This window comes from Onychostruthus taczanowskii, unplaced genomic scaffold (genome assembly GCF_017590055.1).
Source record: "Onychostruthus taczanowskii isolate IOZ18803 unplaced genomic scaffold, ASM1759005v1 scaffold10, whole genome shotgun sequence".
NCBI lineage: Eukaryota > Metazoa > Chordata > Aves > Passeriformes > Passeridae > Onychostruthus > Onychostruthus taczanowskii.
The window spans coordinates 52519-69699 of record NW_024496526.1 but is presented as its reverse complement, the minus strand read 5'-3'; the positions used below and the strand labels follow the sequence as shown (position 1 = coordinate 69699).

The window sequence follows — 17181 nt, the reverse complement described above, 5'->3', positions numbered from 1 at the left end:
TGTTTGTAAGGAGAGGAGAAAGGAAATACTGTAAATTGCAGATTTGCAGTTGAAAACTACCAAAGAGAAGGAAGCGATTTGTGTCTTCAAGGGCCCATACCTGTCTGTGAGTGCCAAGTTGTGGGCCTAGGTGGGCATTCTGTGCACTGCTGCTGCTAAATTTCTAACACTGTTCTTTTGCCCCTTCAGGGAGAATGGGCAACTGAAGATGGAGCCCAGCACAACACTGCCAGATCAGGAGTCAACCAGGGATGCTGGGACCTGCACCAGTGCTGCCCCCACCATGTGGCTGGGAGCTCAGAACGGCTGGTGTGTCCCCCTTGGGATGGCATATCTCTGTCACCTCCCTGCTCTGTGCTCTATTTTTCAAGTCCACACAGCTTTTGTTCACTGCTTGTTTCTGGAGAAGGTTTCCATTCCTCATTTCATTGCTCAGCTCACCATAGTCTCAGGGATTTAACATCACTTTCTTACCTTACCTCCACCTTTCCTACCAGAAGGGAAGACTCAAACCTGGGCAGGCTGAAGGTGTGGGGCTCTGCTGCTAACCCTCCCCAATTTTTCCTCTCTCACAGGCTTTACGTGCACTCGGCTGTGTCCAACTGGAAGAAGTGTCTGCACTCAATAAAGCTGAAGGACTCTGTGCTGAGCCTGGTGTAAGTGTGTGTTGTAAGGGACCTGAAGGAGAAGGTTTTGGGGCCTGAGTGATGCTTTAGGGAGGGTTAGCAGCTCTTGGTTGTAGACTTACAGAATCACAGAGTGGTTTGGGTTGGAATAGACCTTAAAGATCCTCTTGTTTCAACTCCCTGCCATGAGCAAGTATACCTTCCACTAGACCAGGTTGCTCCAGGCCCCATCCATATTCCCAGTCTTGAACACTTCCAAGGATGTGGCAGCCACAACTTTTTCTTTGCTTTCCTAATTGCATTGTTTTGTGAGAGAAGTTTCCCGAGGTTTTTGTAATGGGAAAGCTTCATACCAACCCATTTTTCTGCTCAGTTGTGGTCCTGACCTGATTCAGTGAATGCATGTCTAGCAATACCAGGGGGAAGTAAGTGGGGAGGAGAAAGGCAAAATTTCACTGAGGGGTAAATCAGGGGGAACTTGTTGAAATTGATAGTGTTTGTATTGTGAAGGAGAAGAATTCCCTCAACAGAAAACTCACAGATGTGATGATCTTACTGCAGTGAAGGTAAGAGGTGTGACCTCTTGCAGCATGTTCCTGCAGTGCTAAACTGACTGGGAATTCTGGAGACTGTGTAAAGATGGTGTGTATGGATGGCAGGAAGAGTTTTTGAGTCCCTCATTTCTACTGCATTTTTAATGTATTTACTATTCTGTTACTTCAGGCATGTGAAAGGGAGGGTCCTGGTTGCTCTGGCAGATGGAACACTAGCCATATTCCATCGGGGAGAAGGTAAGAATCAATGTAATAGTGAAAACAAAATTTGGCTGAAAGTGTAGTAGTGGATTAAATGCTCTTCCAAGGTGAGAAAGTTGCTGGCTGCTGGGGTTGCAAACATGGAGTTAAAACACATGGCTATTATACCCATCATCACTATCCTAAACCATCTCAGGTGTACTCTTAACACCACTTCTTGAGCTTTTCTGAACAAAAATGTGTGTATGTACTGTGTAGTACATGTGGAGTAAATGTTACACTTTTAGGAATACATATGCTGTGAAGTTGTTTGAGGTACACTTAGTAAATTCAATTTCTGGTCCTCTTCACTGCTGTGAGTTTTGTTTCCCTATGGCTTGAGCAGTCTTAGCTATGTTCACATCTGACAGCACATGGGTATTTGCTATGAACTATGACTAATGTTGGCATATAAAGAACTTAGTTATTCATTGGGTAGCAGTTCATTTAGCAAGCAGAAATATAGGGCTTGTGCAATTCAAATTTCTATTCAGTCTTTGTCATGAGCTTAAGCCTGACCACTGACACATCAAAATTGTTCCCATCAGAAATATGATAAAGGTTAATGACATAGAGGCTTCCTGTCTGTGAAGGACACAATATCTGCATGCCTGGTTATTAAAAATAAGAGAGAAGGGAGATCTGATTACTTTTCCTGGATTTAACACTGTGGGGGAATTATGTTGTAGGACTGTGATGTGAGGAAGCCTCACCACAAGGACTGTATGGCCCATTTCCTTTTAAGTTTCTGTGTAGTCTTGTTCAGCTGTCTTCCCTCTTCTCTCACTGTTTTTGTTGTACTTGTTAGAGAAGCCTGTTCACTTCATTGCAATAAAGGATGTTTAAATTGGCCTGATTTCAGAGCTGGTGGACATCTAAACTAAACTTTATTGTTACATGTTTCATAAGTGTAAGTCTGTGCCCAAAGCAGGAGTCATAGGATGGTCACACACCTAAGCAAACGGAGCATTTGAGTATCAGCTAAGCCTGTATACCAAGATATACATAGAAAGGTAGAGGATGCTGTTGTATGCTCACATGTCATGGAGAAGATGCATCTTTCCACACTTGTTTTTTTAACTCAGATGGTCAGTGGGATCTCAGTAATTACCACCTGATGGATCTTGGCCACACTCACCACTCCATCCGTTGCATGGCTGTGGTCTATGATAGAGTCTGGTGTGGCTACAAGAACAAAATCCATGTTATCCAGCCGAAGACAATGCAGATTGAGGTAAGAGAGCACATACGTGTCTATGCGTGCACACACTTGTGTTGTATTTATTCCTAACAGCTCTTGACCAAGATTGTCAGTCTGGGTCATATTATGATCAAATCTGCCATGGGTTATTTGTTCCTTCCTCCCTTTGCAGAGCATAATTCTATCAGTAAGTCTAAACTGACAATTTTCTTTGCCTTTACTAGGGAGTCTGTGGGGCCATGTACTGTCCAAACATAGGTGTTTGTTTTACAGTGGTTCCTCACATGTAATCTGAGGCTTCTCCATCTTTACGCATTATGGCACAAAGGAACAGTACAGTTAGCAAACCCCCAGGATCCCATTAAGAGAAAACAATGTTTAGAGCCTTTTGGGTGGAAATCAGTACAGTGGTCTTGATACAAATCTGAGAGTGCTTGCAATAATTCTGATTGAGGAGAGAAGAAGTGCTGGATCTGAAGTTCACATTAGTGAGTCAAAGCAGTTTGATCTTTGGAATTTATCCTGGAGTTGTGTGTTTTCCTTTTCTCTCAAGTACATTGAAAGCTTTTGGTGTCTAAATGTTTTTGCTGCTGACCATCAGCTCTGCAAAGCTGCCAGACAGCTGCTCAAGCAAAGGATTTTTTTGTGTACAGTAATGAACTGCTGGGATCAGCTGACATTAACACAGCTTCTCCAAGACCTTTGGAACCCAAACAAGTGATCTCAGTTGAAAACTGAGTATATGTATATGTGGAGTATAGATAATGGCAAAACTTCAGTGAATTCACATTGGTATTTTAGAAATCCTTTGATGCCCATCCTCGTCGGGAGAGCCAGGTGCGACAGCTGGCATGGATTGGAGATGGCGTGTGGGTTTCCATCCGCCTGGACTCCACACTGAGGCTCTACCATGCTCACAGCCATCAGCATCTGCAGGATGTCGACATTGAGCCTTACGTCAGCAAGATGCTAGGTGAGGGTCTGTTGCTTACTGAGCTCAAGGCAGAATTTGCCCAAAGCAGACCTTGCCCAAAGTCATCACTGACTGCCCAACTCTCATTCTCATGCTTCCTAGGCACTGGAAAGCTGGGCTTCTCCTTTGTGCGGATCACAGCCTTACTCATTGCTGGCAACCGCCTTTGGGTGGGCACTGGGAACGGTGTTGTCATCTCCATTCCCCTGACTGAGAGTAAGTGACATTTATTCAAAGTATTCCTGTGTCTCTCCTAAAGAAAGGAAGCTTTTAGGTGTTATTTGTGCAGCATGGCAGGTGGTTCTGCCAGGCTGATGCTTTCCTGACATTTGACACCCTTTAATCGTAGCCATTTCAGGGAGGAGAGCCCAGGATATGAGCAGCCCTGGACCTTGATAGAGCAGAGTGATGTGAACTGATTCTGTAGCTACTGTGAAACAGGAGAAACAAAGCTTTGGGAATTGTACTGAGTCTCCAAAAGGAGGTCATGGGATGAGAAGTCACCAGGAAGATCTCCTTGGAAATTCCACTTTGGCCTAGTCATCTAAGATTCTCTATAGCAGTATTTTCCAAAAACTGAGCTTAGAAAAGCTCCATTTACTCAGATTGGAGCTCAACTTTATCAGTCAAGTAGAAATAGGTATCCTATGCCAAATCTAGCCTGCTGAGGGGACCCAGCAGTAAGAGTAAATAGGTGAATCTCTGGAGCTGAAAGTTTAGTTGAAGTTCTTACTACTCCTGTTCTGAACCTGCCTGTCAGCATTTTATTTTGAAGGTCTTATCCAGATCATTATGGGGAAGTAGGATTTTGAGACTGACTGCAGTTGCTTTCAACAGAAAGCAGCCAAATGTGTTTTCTCACCAATGCTCACTGGAAAGCTGAGAAACAAATACCTCTTGTGTAAAAAGAGCAAACCTCTTGTAATCTTCCTGGAAGTCAGGCTTGGGATGGTCTCCTCTGAGGGCAATGAAGTTGGATGTGCCTGGGGTTAACACCAGGAGGGCAGTGACACAGTCCTGTTCATGCATTTTGGTCATTGCAATTTTGGTCCTGTTTCTGAGTTCCTTTTGAAGCCCATTCTGCTGTCCTTGTTCTGAGTTAAACTTTTTCCCTGCTGTAAACCAATTGCTTTATCTTTGTGTGTTCCTGTAAAAAATGTGGTAAGCAAGAAAATCTCACTAAAAATGTAGCAGTGGATCCTGGTGACTTGGTCCCTCTCCCGTGGTACCTCAGATACCACGTCTGTCCCTGTATGATAAGAGCAAAGTGAGCAAGAACAGTGTTAGTATGAACTAATAGGAGCTTCTGTGGTGGTTTCTCTAGGCTTTATACTATTTTTGTTGCCCTCAAATTATCTCCTAGTAACCGCCTTTTTCTTCTCTCCCATCCTACCCGTCACTTCCCATGCTCCTCTGTGTTCCCACTCCCTGCCTGTGCCTAGCTGTAGTCCTCCACCGCGGCCAACTCCTTGGGCTCCGGGGTAAGTCCATTGCCTCCCCTCCACAGCTGTCATTCCTTTTGCACCCGTCTCCCTCTGTAGTCATTCTCCCACCTTCCATTCTGCCATTCAACTTCTCTCCATCCATTTTTCCTTATCACTCTTTTGCTTTAAGTTGCATTAGAGAAAAGCAACCAGAGACAGTCATGTAAATACCCTAATTTCCCACAGCTGTAAACAATGTTTTCCATCTCATTGTTGATCCTTCTGGTTTTTTGTGTTAAGGATAATTATTCTTCAACAGTGGCTCCCTTACTGTGGTAGACCAGTTTGAGATGGGGACAGGAAAGGTTCATTCAGTCAGAAGCAGGAACCAGGAGTAGAGTGTTCTTCCAAGGTCTCCCTTGGTCATCCTTTGTTTTCCAGTGATGCTTCTTTCATCAGTTTCAGGCCAATGGCAGGTGGTGCTATGGCGCCTGTCAGCTGTAAGTTATCAAACGATGTTGAACCGAAGGGGACTTGATAAGCATGAAGAATTGTTTAGGTTTGTGCCAGTTAAGGCAGGATCTCAGTTAAAATTCCTGCCTTTCTAGGGTCAGAAATTAAAGGGGCTTTTTTCTCACTCAGAGACATTCACATGGCTGTCCAAATGCATTATCAACACGTGTCTCCTACTTTTAAAGCATCTGATGTTAGTTGCAGAAAAAAGCCAGATACTGTACACACATTGACTCTCATTCCTCCATCAAAGTATTTTTACTGTCCTGTCTTGAGCTTGTTAGGGAAAAGTCTCTTTTGTGCAAGTCACGTAACTGAAATTCACCCAAAGTTAAAACACAGAACTACAGATAATTAATGAATTCACAGAACTACAGATAATTAATGAATTCACTTTTTCACAGAAAAGTGAAAGCTGCCTAGTTTAATATTGTTCCTGTTGTACTGATGTGGGTGCATGCAGAAGGAAAGCATTTCTCACCCTGAGCTGAGAGCACTGGTCTCTGTTGCGTGGTTAGTGGAAATTGTCACATTCTCGGAGCCTGGTCATGAAGGATACAGGGCCCTGAGCCCTCCTTGGAAGCTGTGGATGGTGAGCATCTGAAAGATGTTCATTGTTGGAGTACCTGACAATCTGGTGTCATGGTAAAATCAAGAAATGAGGAAGGACATCCACTGCTGTAATGGCTCTGTGTGGGCTGAGAGGCTTCACCAGACCCAGAGACTGCTGTCAGCAGTATGTGTGCTCATTACTGGGCATGAGCAAAGGACTTGACTTGAAAGTTGAGCAACGTCACTAATCCAGAGCAGTAGCTGTCCTCCAGCTGCCTTCTGGGGACAGTGGACACTTTGGGTACCCTGCCAGCTACAAAAGACCAAGGTTGATCCTAGGACACTGGCTTATTTCTGGAGGCTGGACAGGATCACTGCTGGTGACACCAGTCTAGCTTGTCCCAGGCTAAAATAGAGCGACTGTGTAATCTGCTGTGGTCTCCTCCATCACATCATTCATAAAAGACCTTAAGAGACCTGCACCTTTAAAGGTTTTCCTTCACAGCTCATGAGTTTTCTCTCTGATTGAGTCCCTTCTGTAAAGGGGACTCAAAGCTATCATTGATGGTGTTCTTGCTCTGTCTTCAGCCAACAAAACTTCACCAACCTCTGGAGAGGGCAGTCGCTCTGGTGGGGTCATCCACGTGTATGGTGATGACAACAGTGACAAATCTGCCAGCAGCTTCATTCCCTACTGCTCAATGGCTCAGGCACAACTCTGCTTCCATGGCCACCGTGATGCTGTCAAGTTTTTCGTCTCTGTGCCAGGTAAGCACAGCTCTCCCTCAGCAGGTGCTTGTTCCTCCATCCCTTTTGTAGCAGGGGCTGGAGCTGGTCAGCAGCAGATTAGGGTCCAGGCCATGGCTGACACTTTCTGTGGTTCACACATCTCTGTTTATACTGGAGTGACTGCCAGATTTGACTAGCATAAAGAATTGGTCTGCAAAATGTGTTAAATGTGTTTGTGTGCATGTGAACTGTGTGTGGGCTGAGCAGAGGCACCAACAGCACCTCTGTCCTCTCCTAGGCAATGTCCTTGCGACCCTCAATGGGAGTGTGTTGGACAGCCCTTCGGAGAACCCCAGCACAACAGCCACTGAGACAGAGGGTCAGAAGCTAAAGAACGTTCTGGTGCTGAGTGGAGGAGAAGGGTATATCGATTTCCGGATTGGTAAGTCCCCTTGGTGGGAGGCATCTGGAAAGGTAGTGGGTGCATAGCTGTTGTCATGGAGTGAGGCATTACTGTTGTGGAGAACCAAAGCAGAAAAGCCCCACATTGCTTCTCCTTCATCTGGCTGTGAGGGCAAATAAGGATGTTTCTTGCACAGCACAAGGCTGTCAACCTGTGCCCTGTGGCTGCAGTATCACACGGCTGAAGTGACACCTGCAAAATAGGGAACAAAACAACACAGTTCTGAGATTATGTTAATATAGGAAGCAATATAAAAGAAGGTCTTTAGCTGGAGGCCTCCAGGTGCAATATACACACATGATACAGGACTTCTACACTTTTGTAAGTTAAACAAATTAGCGTATTTAACAAATATTGTCCAATTAGAAGAGCAGTTGGTTTGGTAATTTACCCCAGGTTCTGCCCCACTGGAGTCAGTCCAAGAGCTTTGCCCCACATTTATTATGTCTATGATGCATGGTAAAAAGCAAGATGTCCTTGGTTGATTAAAGAGGCAAGACTAAAAAGTATTTCAGGAATATGTTAGAAAGTTAGCTTACTGTTATAAAATGTAGGGGAAAAGGGTAGGAAAAGTACTGGGAGCTACAGCCATGCATTAGCAAACTACAAATATATTAAAACTATCATAAAATAGTGTCAGTATGAATGGCTTTGGAAAGAACAAATGCATGTGTGCCACTGGGTCCAAACATTGCTGCCTACTGTGATTACCCATGCTGCTGAGGGTGCTCTGTGTGTAAAAATCAGCTTCCCTGAAAGGAAGGGTAGTTTTTGTTGCTGCTGGAGCTAGTTTGTCCTGTCCATGCAGTCCAGCTTCAGAAAAGAACGGGGTTGCTCTAAATGTTCTCCAGGCACAGAGAAAGATCTCAGTTCACAGTGTCTGTTATCAGACTGCTGGGACTCTAAAAGGGGTATTGGCCTCTTTAGAGTATTGCAGAGCATTTTCTTTCCTGCTGTTTTTACTCTCTGTGTTCTCTCTTCAGGGGATGGGGAAGATGATGAGACAGAAGAGAATGCGGGAGATGCCACCCAGGTGAAGCCAGTACTTTCCAAGGCTGAACGGAGCCACATTATTGTGTGGCAGGTATCATACATCCCTGAGTGAGAATTCCTCTTTTCCCACAATGTAAGTGTCCCTCCTCCCACCTGAATGCCATGATGTACATACAGAACGCCTGCATTATAACTCCTGCTGGAAACTGACCCTGGACAACTGCAACGGTTCCTGCCTTGGACTGTGACCCCCTTGAACCTCTGAACTCGCAGCTTTCAACTCGGGCCCGTATGCTTTTGGCGTGGTTAGGTTCTTGTTCTGCTCTGGAGCTGGCATCTAAAAGGAGAGAAATGGCAGTGCACCATGGAGGGAGCTTGGAGCCAGGACTGTGGGAAACCTTTGCCCAGTGTCAGGAGGGGCAGCTGGAGGTGCGTGGCTCAGGTTCTTGGGCAGGTTGCCTCACTCCCACCTGCATGAGAAAGAAGTGTGTCCCCAGGCATTCCCTACCAAAGCAGTGATGGTGAATCACTTCTGCAGCACCCCAGCAGAAATCCTTCCAGTTCACCAGTAGACTCTTCATCTTATCCTTATTCACCCTTAAGCACAGAATAACATCCTCTGGACTTAGAGCAACCAAGGGTCCAAGGAAGCCTCCAAAGAGCATCATGGTTTCAGCAGCACTTCAGCTGAGGCTGGAGAAGGCAGCAGCACCTTTAATGTGGGGATCACATCCTCCATCTTTCTGGGGGAAAGTCCCTTCCTCTGCTGCTGCTATTGCCTCAGCAGTCCTGTACTGGGTGCCTGCCTGTATGTGTGCCAAGGGAATTGTTTGGTGAGCTCAGATGGAAGATAGGTGTTTGATTGTCAAGGCCAAACAGCCATAGTAGCAAAAGGGTAACAGAGTGTTGCTTTTTAAAGAAAAGGCGAGGCTTTTAACTCTCCCTTCCAAAAAAGCCATACAGAAAAGAATTCCTGAGTTCATTCTGAAAAGTTCATGTGGTGGTTATCTCTGCATTGCATTTGGTGGCTTTTAAAAGACAGATGAGGACAGATGGTGTTGATCTGCTGTGAGTTCTGCATTAACACATTGAGACTGCCTCATCTCAAGGCTGTGTCTACTTTTTAGGACATGCTGGAAGGAGATCTCTTTTCACAGAGACTTGGAAAACAGAGACTTGGCAGTTGGTTAGGACAAGTGCAGTCAAGGCTATGTCTCACCTGATGTCACACACAAAAAGAATTGAGGCTAGATTCCTGACATCTTTTACGTAATATCACAAGCACTGACTATGCTAGTAAGAAGTTTGAAAAGCTGGAAATTTCTGACTCCTGGAAAAAAATTACAGCCCCCAAGAAAAGTCGTGATAGCCCTTTCTATCTATGCAATGCTGAGTGATTGCAAATACGAATCCTGCTTACAAAAGAAGCAGCAAAAATTGGGGCCAGGGAGAGTGGTTTTGAACTCAAGATGCAGAATATGAAAGTTCCAGGTGTAGAGGCAATGGTGTGCTCTCCCTTTCTGACACTGTCCCACAAGGACAAATTCTGTGTCCCTTGAAACATTCTTTTCTGTGTGTGCAGGAGTAGGGCAAGTTGTATTTGTTAGTGATGAATTTGGAAGCTCCTGGTGATCCTCTTGTTTTTTTTGCCTGACCTGTACAGCACTCCAGGGTTCACAGAGATGTCCTTGTGACAGTATGGGGACAACTGGGCAAGCCTCCATCTCCTGGAAAGCTCCCTGCTGTGTCCTGTGCTTGCTGCCATAGACCAGGCTAGCAGATCCCAGTGTCCTGCAGGGATGCCATATTCCCTGGGGATGCTCTAACATGTGGCATCTCTCTTGACACAGCAGCACCTAAACAATTTTTGTATCCACAGTTCAGGCAAGGTTGTGGCATACATTTTCCCTGCAAGAAGGCAAGAGACATCGCTGGTGAACAGAGGTCTCAGCCAGCCACAGTGGTGCCCGTGCTGCGTGTGAGCAGCGCTGGTGACATGCACCCATCACACCACTCCTCCCCAAGGCAGGAATCCAGCCGGAGAGAAGGCAAGAGACATCGCTGGTCTCAGAGGTCTCAGCCAGCCATAGTGGTGCCCGTGCTGCGTGTGAGCAGTGCTGGTGACATGCACCCATCACACCACTCCTCCCCAAGGCAGGAATCCAGCCGGAGGGCATCTTCCAGCCATATGCATACTGGACTCTGTGACTGGCACAAGGCTAAGGGACACATGGAGCCACCACCTGCATGGTGGGGGACCTTTCACCAGAGACATTTTGCTGGGGCACTGCTGACCATGCCAGGCTTCTCATTCACTTTTGCCATATGCTTTCTGCTAGGAAGACCTCTTTGGATCCCAACACAGAGTGCTTTGAAGTAAACAATATAACATTTAGAGCACAGGTTCCACTGTTATGTAATAGTTCATCAGTTAGGGCCAGGCAAATTTCAGAATCTGGGCTAGTTGAAGGGAAAAAGAAGCCCTGGTAGGGTTCAGTTCCTTAACTCTGTCAATTCTTTTATAGGAAAGTCAGAATTGCAACACTTGTACCACCAACTGTTCTATATCTGGTATGAGCAATTGAAGGGACAGCACTTGATCTCCTGACACCCACTGGGCCCTAACAACACATGGGAATCTCCCATCAGATTTCCTTTCCAGCTCAATGCCATGTGCTCCTCCAAGAGAAGCACATGGCCCAGGGGCAGCTGCAGGGGGGAGACCCAGCCTCTGCTGATAGCTCCTGTGTCCTTGGGTTGCTGCTGGGCATCAAGGTGAGAACTAACTGGCTTCAGTACGCTTCTCTGTCATATCTCCACTGTGATGTATGTAAAGTATCTTGTATGTTACAAAATGATTTTTAAAAGTGTCTTAAGGCCTGTAAACTCCGCTGTTTGGTCTGAAGATGGCATTCTGTAAAGAGCCTGCTGTATGAATATGTTCCCGTGCTTTGTCCCCTATGCTGTCAACAACAAACCGTATCTGTTCTGTATGTAATAAACATGTTAACATCACCTTGAGCAGCATATTGTCTTCCTGTGAAGGCACTGGGATTGCTGCTCGGTCTTGGGAATGTAGCTCAAGTGTTCCCTGTTGAGCATTTCAGTGTCAGGAAATGAAATGTGGATGGCTCACGGGGTCGGAGCAGAAGGGGCTGGTCTAGCAAGCAACAGTGCAATCTGTAGCTTGTATCAGCAGTAAAAATAAAAGGTGGAAATGTAAGGTGGCACAACTTCAGAAATAGAAGCTGGAGCACAGAAGCTGCTGGGTTGCTGGAAGTTTAGTCAGGGTGGCCCTTTCAGGTGAACTGCCAGGGATAACACATCAGGTCAGTTTTCAACACTGTACAGGGTGGCACTTCACAGTCCCATAGCATCGGTGATATCAGCATAATTCGACTGCAGGGAGCCTCTCAGTCCCAGCAGCATTTGGACACCTTCACAGTTATTTTGTAGAATTGCATTGATTCAGGGTCTAGACATGGCAATGAACCATGTCCTTAAGACTGGAGAGGAGCATCTTCTGCCCCAAGCAGGGAGCCCTAAGGTGAGTCACCTCTGTGACCAACACATGCACTGTGGTGTGGCACAGGCCAGGGTGCAGTACAACTGGCAATGCCTGTGCAGTTAATGCAAGCACCTCAACAATGAGATTTGGAAACATGTGCTGTGACCCATCCTAAATCCCTGGGGCTGCACCCTTTGAAACAGCCAGGAGCAGTTTGAGCAGGGCCCTGGGTGTAATACAGCCATGTCTGGTGGCTAAGGAAGCAGGTTACTGCCAACACCCTTCAAACAATCCGCCCTGGTTGGTAAACAATCTGTGAGGAAATGTACAAGTTTGAGAGGCTCATCAGAACTCACAGCATGTTCTGGGCATGGAAATCCAACACATGGCAAACAGGCTGTGCAGCTTCCCAGAAGGGACCTTCACTATCAGGGTAAGGCTCCCAGGCTGCCTAGGGTTCTGTGAGAAGACACCCATTTCTCCATTTCATGACCCTGAGCTCACCAGCAGGTCCTGACTGTTGTGGTAAGTGCCACCTAGACCCCCACCTGTACAGTAGCCCTTTCCTCCTATGGCCCAGGAGCATCACTGAAGCACGACCTGAGGTCTTCAACATGTAACTGTGTCGATCTCCAGCCACTCCTGGATCGATTCCTTGGACCCAGGGGGCTGGATTTTGACTACATCATCTTTCAGAGATCCCACCTCACCCAAGCTGCTGGGTGAGTCTGTGCCTAATCAGCTCAATCTGCTTTTGCTGCTGGCTTGGCTCGCTGGTATACTTTGATCATGGGTCATTTCTTGCCTTTCTGGGGCTGCTGTGACCAGCACTTGGGTCTGCCCACTGTGGTCATTGTGTGTGTCCCCTCAGGGTGACACTTCCTCTGCTGGTTCTACATTTAGATCACAGCTGTGCAGAACAGAGGACTAGACTGTTCTACTCATCCCATCCGACTCACAACTACACTTCCCTTCAATCTCCCTTGTTCTTGGTTTGTGTTCAGTAGTACCTCAATCATGGTGTTGTCAGGAAGGCAACATCTCACCTCAGTGCCCAGCAGCAGAGACTATAGGAATCAGACAAACTACCTTCCAGCCACAGCAACTGCCATGGGAAGGCTCACAGCCTCAAATTGTGCCTTTAGCACTACTCCTGATGCTCCCTCTCCTTCTGAAGCCAGAGAACTAGATCTGGCACATGCTCTGCAGTGCTCCTGCCAACAAGGCAGGCTCAGTTCTGCTCCTTGTCACAGGACCAGCTTTTAACTCGAGAAAAGACTTCCTTCATACCTCATAGCATCTTAACCCTTCAGGAGCCTCTTGTGAGGGAACCCTATGGAAATACAGGTAGCCAATGTCAATCTCTGCACTCCTGCCTGAAGACAGTCATTTCCTGCTGGCTGGGGCCACATGTTCCCAGCTTCATCTAGGCCACACACACTGGGTGGAGTAGATTCCAGTCTGTGCTCTCCTCCACTAAATCCCTTCAGGCTATTTGTGATTTCAGGATACTGCAGTAAATGGAACACCACCTCCTGACTACCTGCAGACACAGGAACTGAACAGTTACTTCCGCTGGGAATTGATATATAGAGCTGAACAGCTCTTGTGCCCCTTCACCCACACCTAGACCAGACCCTCCAACAGCCTTTGACACAGCAGCAGCATCCGCAGCCACTGCAAGAGAAGGTGAAATACCATGAACTGCGCTCAGGAGCTGCATGTTTTAATGTTCACAACATGCTGCCCTGGAACAGGGTAATTTCCAATTGGCTTCAAACGGTAAGGGCCAATCCCACCTCCTTTGCATCACCAGACCTAAATTAATTTCCTCTATCTCCTGACAGCCATCTTTGGGAGTAAGAGATGGCTAGCTTTGGATTATGTTAGTATTGAAGTCGTGTTCCTCACTTCTTGTTCACTGCCTTCATATGCTAGTAACCCAGATCATTCTGCAGTGTTCAGAGAACCAGATGCTGTGCCTGAGCTAATGGCTCTCCATTTCGCTGTCAGGATGTCTCAGCATTGAAAAAAAAAAAAAGGTTTTTCTTAGAACTGTGCTGCAGAATTAAGAAAACATTTATTTCCATTTGAAGATACATTTTTTTCACAGCTCTGTGAAATACTGTGATATTTACAGTCATTTTTCTGTGATTCGTGCAGGACCCAAGTTATATGAAAAATGTTATGCTCCAAAGAACTGCAGCTGGCTGACTGAAGCTGTGTATTTAGAGACTATCCAGGGAACCAAGAAGACCCCTCTGCTTACTGAAACCAAAGTTATGGAAGAAGAGTCTGAATACATCTGCATCTTCCCTTTCAGATGAGGGGACTGTACAGGGCTGAGGAGAAAGCTGGAAACATCCTAGGACAATGGGCACAGAGGGGCTCTGTAAGACCCTTTGTGCACTGAGCTTCTAACAGGCAGTGAGAGCACGTGGGATGCTTAAGACACTGAAGAAGTCTCTATACCGGTGTCCCAGTAGCTTTTCTCTCAGCCCACTCTTGGGGAGAGGCCAGGACCTTCTCTAGGTCAATAATTGGCTCTTCCATGATTGGTTTTCCTTCCTTCTGCCACTGTGCAAGGATCATGGCTCGGAGCAGTGGTGGGTATGGCAGGAACCGAACAGTCGCCTCAGGCACTGGGGTGAATTTCTTAAAGGCTTCCTCCTCATGTTTGGGCACTATACGCCAGTCATGGTACATGGCTTTGTCAATCTCCCTCACTTCGTCTTCAGTTTTGCCTGGGAAAAGACGACGAACACCAGTAGGTAACACCATCACATGAAACTGCCTCCAGACACAGCAAGTGTTGACTCTTTGGCACCAAAAATGCTATAAAACGTGAGTAAAGAGTTTTCAAAGGGCTGGACAAATTATTCCCTGCTATACTATAGGATCTCACTTCTGTCCTTGAGAATCGAAACAGAAATAGAAACAGGTTCTGGCTGAGGGGTGACTCTCCCTCTTAATTTAAAGTTTTACTTTGTCTCTCTCAAGTTCCATTTCCATGGTTAAGGAACAAGAGTAATTTCTCCCTACACTGATGAAAGCTTCCTGGAAAACTAAGTGTTAGAAGTGGTCAACAACTTAAAAACCTTTGAATGAGTCCTATTTCAGTAATTCCAGTAAGGGAAAATTATATACTTAATATAAAGCAACTCTAAAAAGGAAAATTCACTCAGACAACTCCAATCATTAATTTAAAATTCCAGTAACACAACTTACTTGCCATTGTACTTTTTCCTTTTTAGCGACAATTTAAATTGGAATAACCTCATGCTCATACTGTGTCTTGCTTTGAAAGTCTCAGTCTGTCAGCTCATCTAATATGCTTTTAGTGCTGCTGTTCCCCAAGGTCACACTGCACTGGCTCTCCCACAGCATTCCTGAGAAAGACATTCTGAAGGGGCTAGATTCCCAGCCTTTGAAACGCAAGGAACTTCTTTTCCCATTAGAAGATGTGAGAAAAACAAATTTCCCAGTCAGGGAGCCCGCGGTTTCTCTGCCACCCTCACGCACCCGATGCTCTCTAGCTCTGCCCCCATGTGTGGCAAAACGAGCCGGTTTTACCTTTGAAGGTCAGGTAGCCCCAGGCTCTTCCATGGTCCATGTTCTGCAAAGGAAAGAAAAGAGGAGCCTGTTGAGGGTGGGTCGCGGCGGGGTGGAGGGCGGGAGCTCGGCAGGGCGCGGCGGGCGGGACGGGGCAGGTACCTCGGCCGTGTAGTCCGCCTTCACCTTGGTGATGACCCAGTAGCAGGGCTCGCGGTGCGCCCACAGCCAGGACTTGCGGGTGACCGTGCGGCCCACGCCGAAGCGCGGCAGGCGGCAGAGCAGCGCCAACAGGCGGTTCTCGTTCCGCACGTCCTCCCAGGCCCGCACGGGCAGCCGTTTCTGCGTCAGCGGCCGCCGCATGGTCTCGTAGTCCACGGCGAAGCGCTGAGAGTCCCGCGGCCGATCCTTCAGCGCCCGGTACTCGCGGATCTTCTTGGCCATGGCGGCGATGGGTCGGTGCAGCTTCTTGCGGCCCATGGCGGCGGCCGAGGGCGCGGAACGGGCAGAACCGAGCGCCGCACCTGGGTCCTCCGCTCCCGCCTCTCCCGGAAGCCGCGCCGGGCCCCGCGGAAGTCGCCCCACCCGCCTCCAGGGACAGCCGCAGTGCTCCGCGGGGCCCGGCCGCCCGCAGTGGGTGCTGTCCGGCTGCTGCCCGCAGAGCTCGTGGCGTGCCGCGACCCCTCGCTGTGGTGCGAACGGCCGGTGCCAGCAGGCCCGGCGCGGCCTGACGGTATTATGTGCTAGGTGGCTTTCGGGGGAGCCGGGCTTGGTTGTTGAGATACATCTGAACAGTGTCTGGTTTAGAAACATCTGAGCAGATTCAGCTGTGTCAGGGAACGTTCAAAATTTGAGTAAACCAGGTTTCAGGAAGATTAAAGCAACAGGTCTGGCCCAGGTCTTCAGTCAGAGGCTGGGCCCCCAGCAGCAGCCGGGTCATGGAACTCCGTAGCAGAATGAGACAAATCCCTCTGAGCTGCTCCAGCCATGGAATGCCAGCACAGTGAGGCTACACTTTTAATTACTCACTGAAGTAATTAATGAGACTTAGACTTTAAGTAAAAACTGCATAGATCAGTCCTTGGATTTTTGCTAAAGGCTGGTAAATTAAATCTGACAGAAGGCTTTTATTTTTTCATTGAAATTCGTATCTTAAAGGAAGCACAGCAATTCCATCGCTGCTGTTAAGGCATTCAGGATACTGAGTGGATTTTTCCAGCAGCCAAGATCAATGTATGAGGAGAAAGTGGTGTGTTCGTGTGTGCTGCACACTAAAAAAGTAAACCATGCATTAAAAAGGCTGACAATGCTCTTAAGACTAATATGGTGCATCTCTTGAGAAAAGACCGGGTCATAGGAGTAAGAAGGAGGTACCTGATTAAGTTGAGAAACACTGGTTTAGAATAAAATACTTGATCTCAAGCCACACAAATTTGGGGGAAATAGCAGAGCAGTTAAGCCACTTATTACAGGGTGCAGAGTTGGGAGCTTGTACCCAGGGGTTGTGCAGCACAAGGATCAAGCTCGTTTCCCTTTAAGGCCCCTTCCCGTCAGTTTCTGTGAGTCCACAGAGCAGAAGAGGTGACAAGAATGCTTGAAAAAATTTGGAGTTGGCTTTGTTGGATGGACAGAAATGAAAGACACCACCACACACTGCAAGTCATCAGGCAAACGACGCAGCTCCGCAACAGCCGGCCACACGCGGCGTTTCCCCCTGCGCGGGAGAAGGAGCGCAAATCTTGTTCCAAACCCGCCACTTCCTGGGGTGGGTCCGCGGGGCTAACGGGGGATACCTATGCAGTCCGAGAGCAGCGAGCAGCGGCAGCAACGAAGCCCTTCGGTTTCTGCTTCTT

General features: G+C 47.3%; 2 protein-coding genes across 27 annotated transcripts in view; one reads left to right on the top strand and one right to left on the bottom strand.

Annotated features, from left to right (window-relative positions):
* MAPK8IP3 (mitogen-activated protein kinase 8 interacting protein 3) overlaps positions 1–10293 on the top strand; it is a 75523-nt gene extending 65230 nt beyond the window's left edge. For all 26 annotated transcript variants that reach the window (XM_041404530.1, XM_041404504.1, XM_041404601.1 and 23 more), the window contains 10 exons: positions 190–309; positions 576–656; positions 1350–1417; positions 2506–2654; positions 3423–3594; positions 3697–3810; positions 5037–5075; positions 6672–6851; positions 7111–7254; positions 8259–10293. In XM_041404530.1, the coding sequence (XP_041260464.1) occupies positions 190–309; positions 576–656; positions 1350–1417; positions 2506–2654; positions 3423–3594; positions 3697–3810; positions 5037–5075; positions 6672–6851; positions 7111–7254; positions 8259–8380 (1189 nt within the window). In that variant the 3' untranslated portion in view covers positions 8381–10293. The remainder of the gene's footprint in view (positions 1–189; positions 310–575; positions 657–1349; positions 1418–2505; positions 2655–3422; positions 3595–3696; positions 3811–5036; positions 5076–6671; positions 6852–7110; positions 7255–8258) is intronic.
* Positions 10294–13837: 3544 nt separating this feature from the next.
* Positions 13838–15908, bottom strand: MRPS34 (mitochondrial ribosomal protein S34). Its single transcript, XM_041409357.1, has 3 exons — positions 15491–15908; positions 15350–15392; positions 13838–14520 (listed from the first exon to the last, which is right to left on the bottom strand). Exons 1-3 carry the CDS (start codon positions 15806–15808, stop codon positions 14243–14245), a joined length of 639 nt encoding a protein of 212 aa, XP_041265291.1. The 5' UTR covers positions 15809–15908; the 3' UTR covers positions 13838–14242.
* Positions 15909–17181: the final 1273 nt, after the last annotated feature.

Excerpts from the sequence above, each read along its gene's own strand:
- MRPS34 (XM_041409357.1), bottom strand. The coding sequence starts at position 15,808 with ATGGGCCGCAAGAAGCTGCACCGACCCATCGCCGCCATGGCCAAGAAG. Across the intron at positions 15,393-15,490 it reads AGGCGGACTACACGGCCGAG|AACATGGACCATGGAAGAGC; the intron begins GTACCTGCCCCG and ends TTTCCTTTGCAG. Across the intron at positions 14,521-15,349 it reads GGGCTACCTGACCTTCAAAG|GCAAAACTGAAGACGAAGTG; the intron begins GTAAAACCGGCT and ends GTCTTTTCCCAG.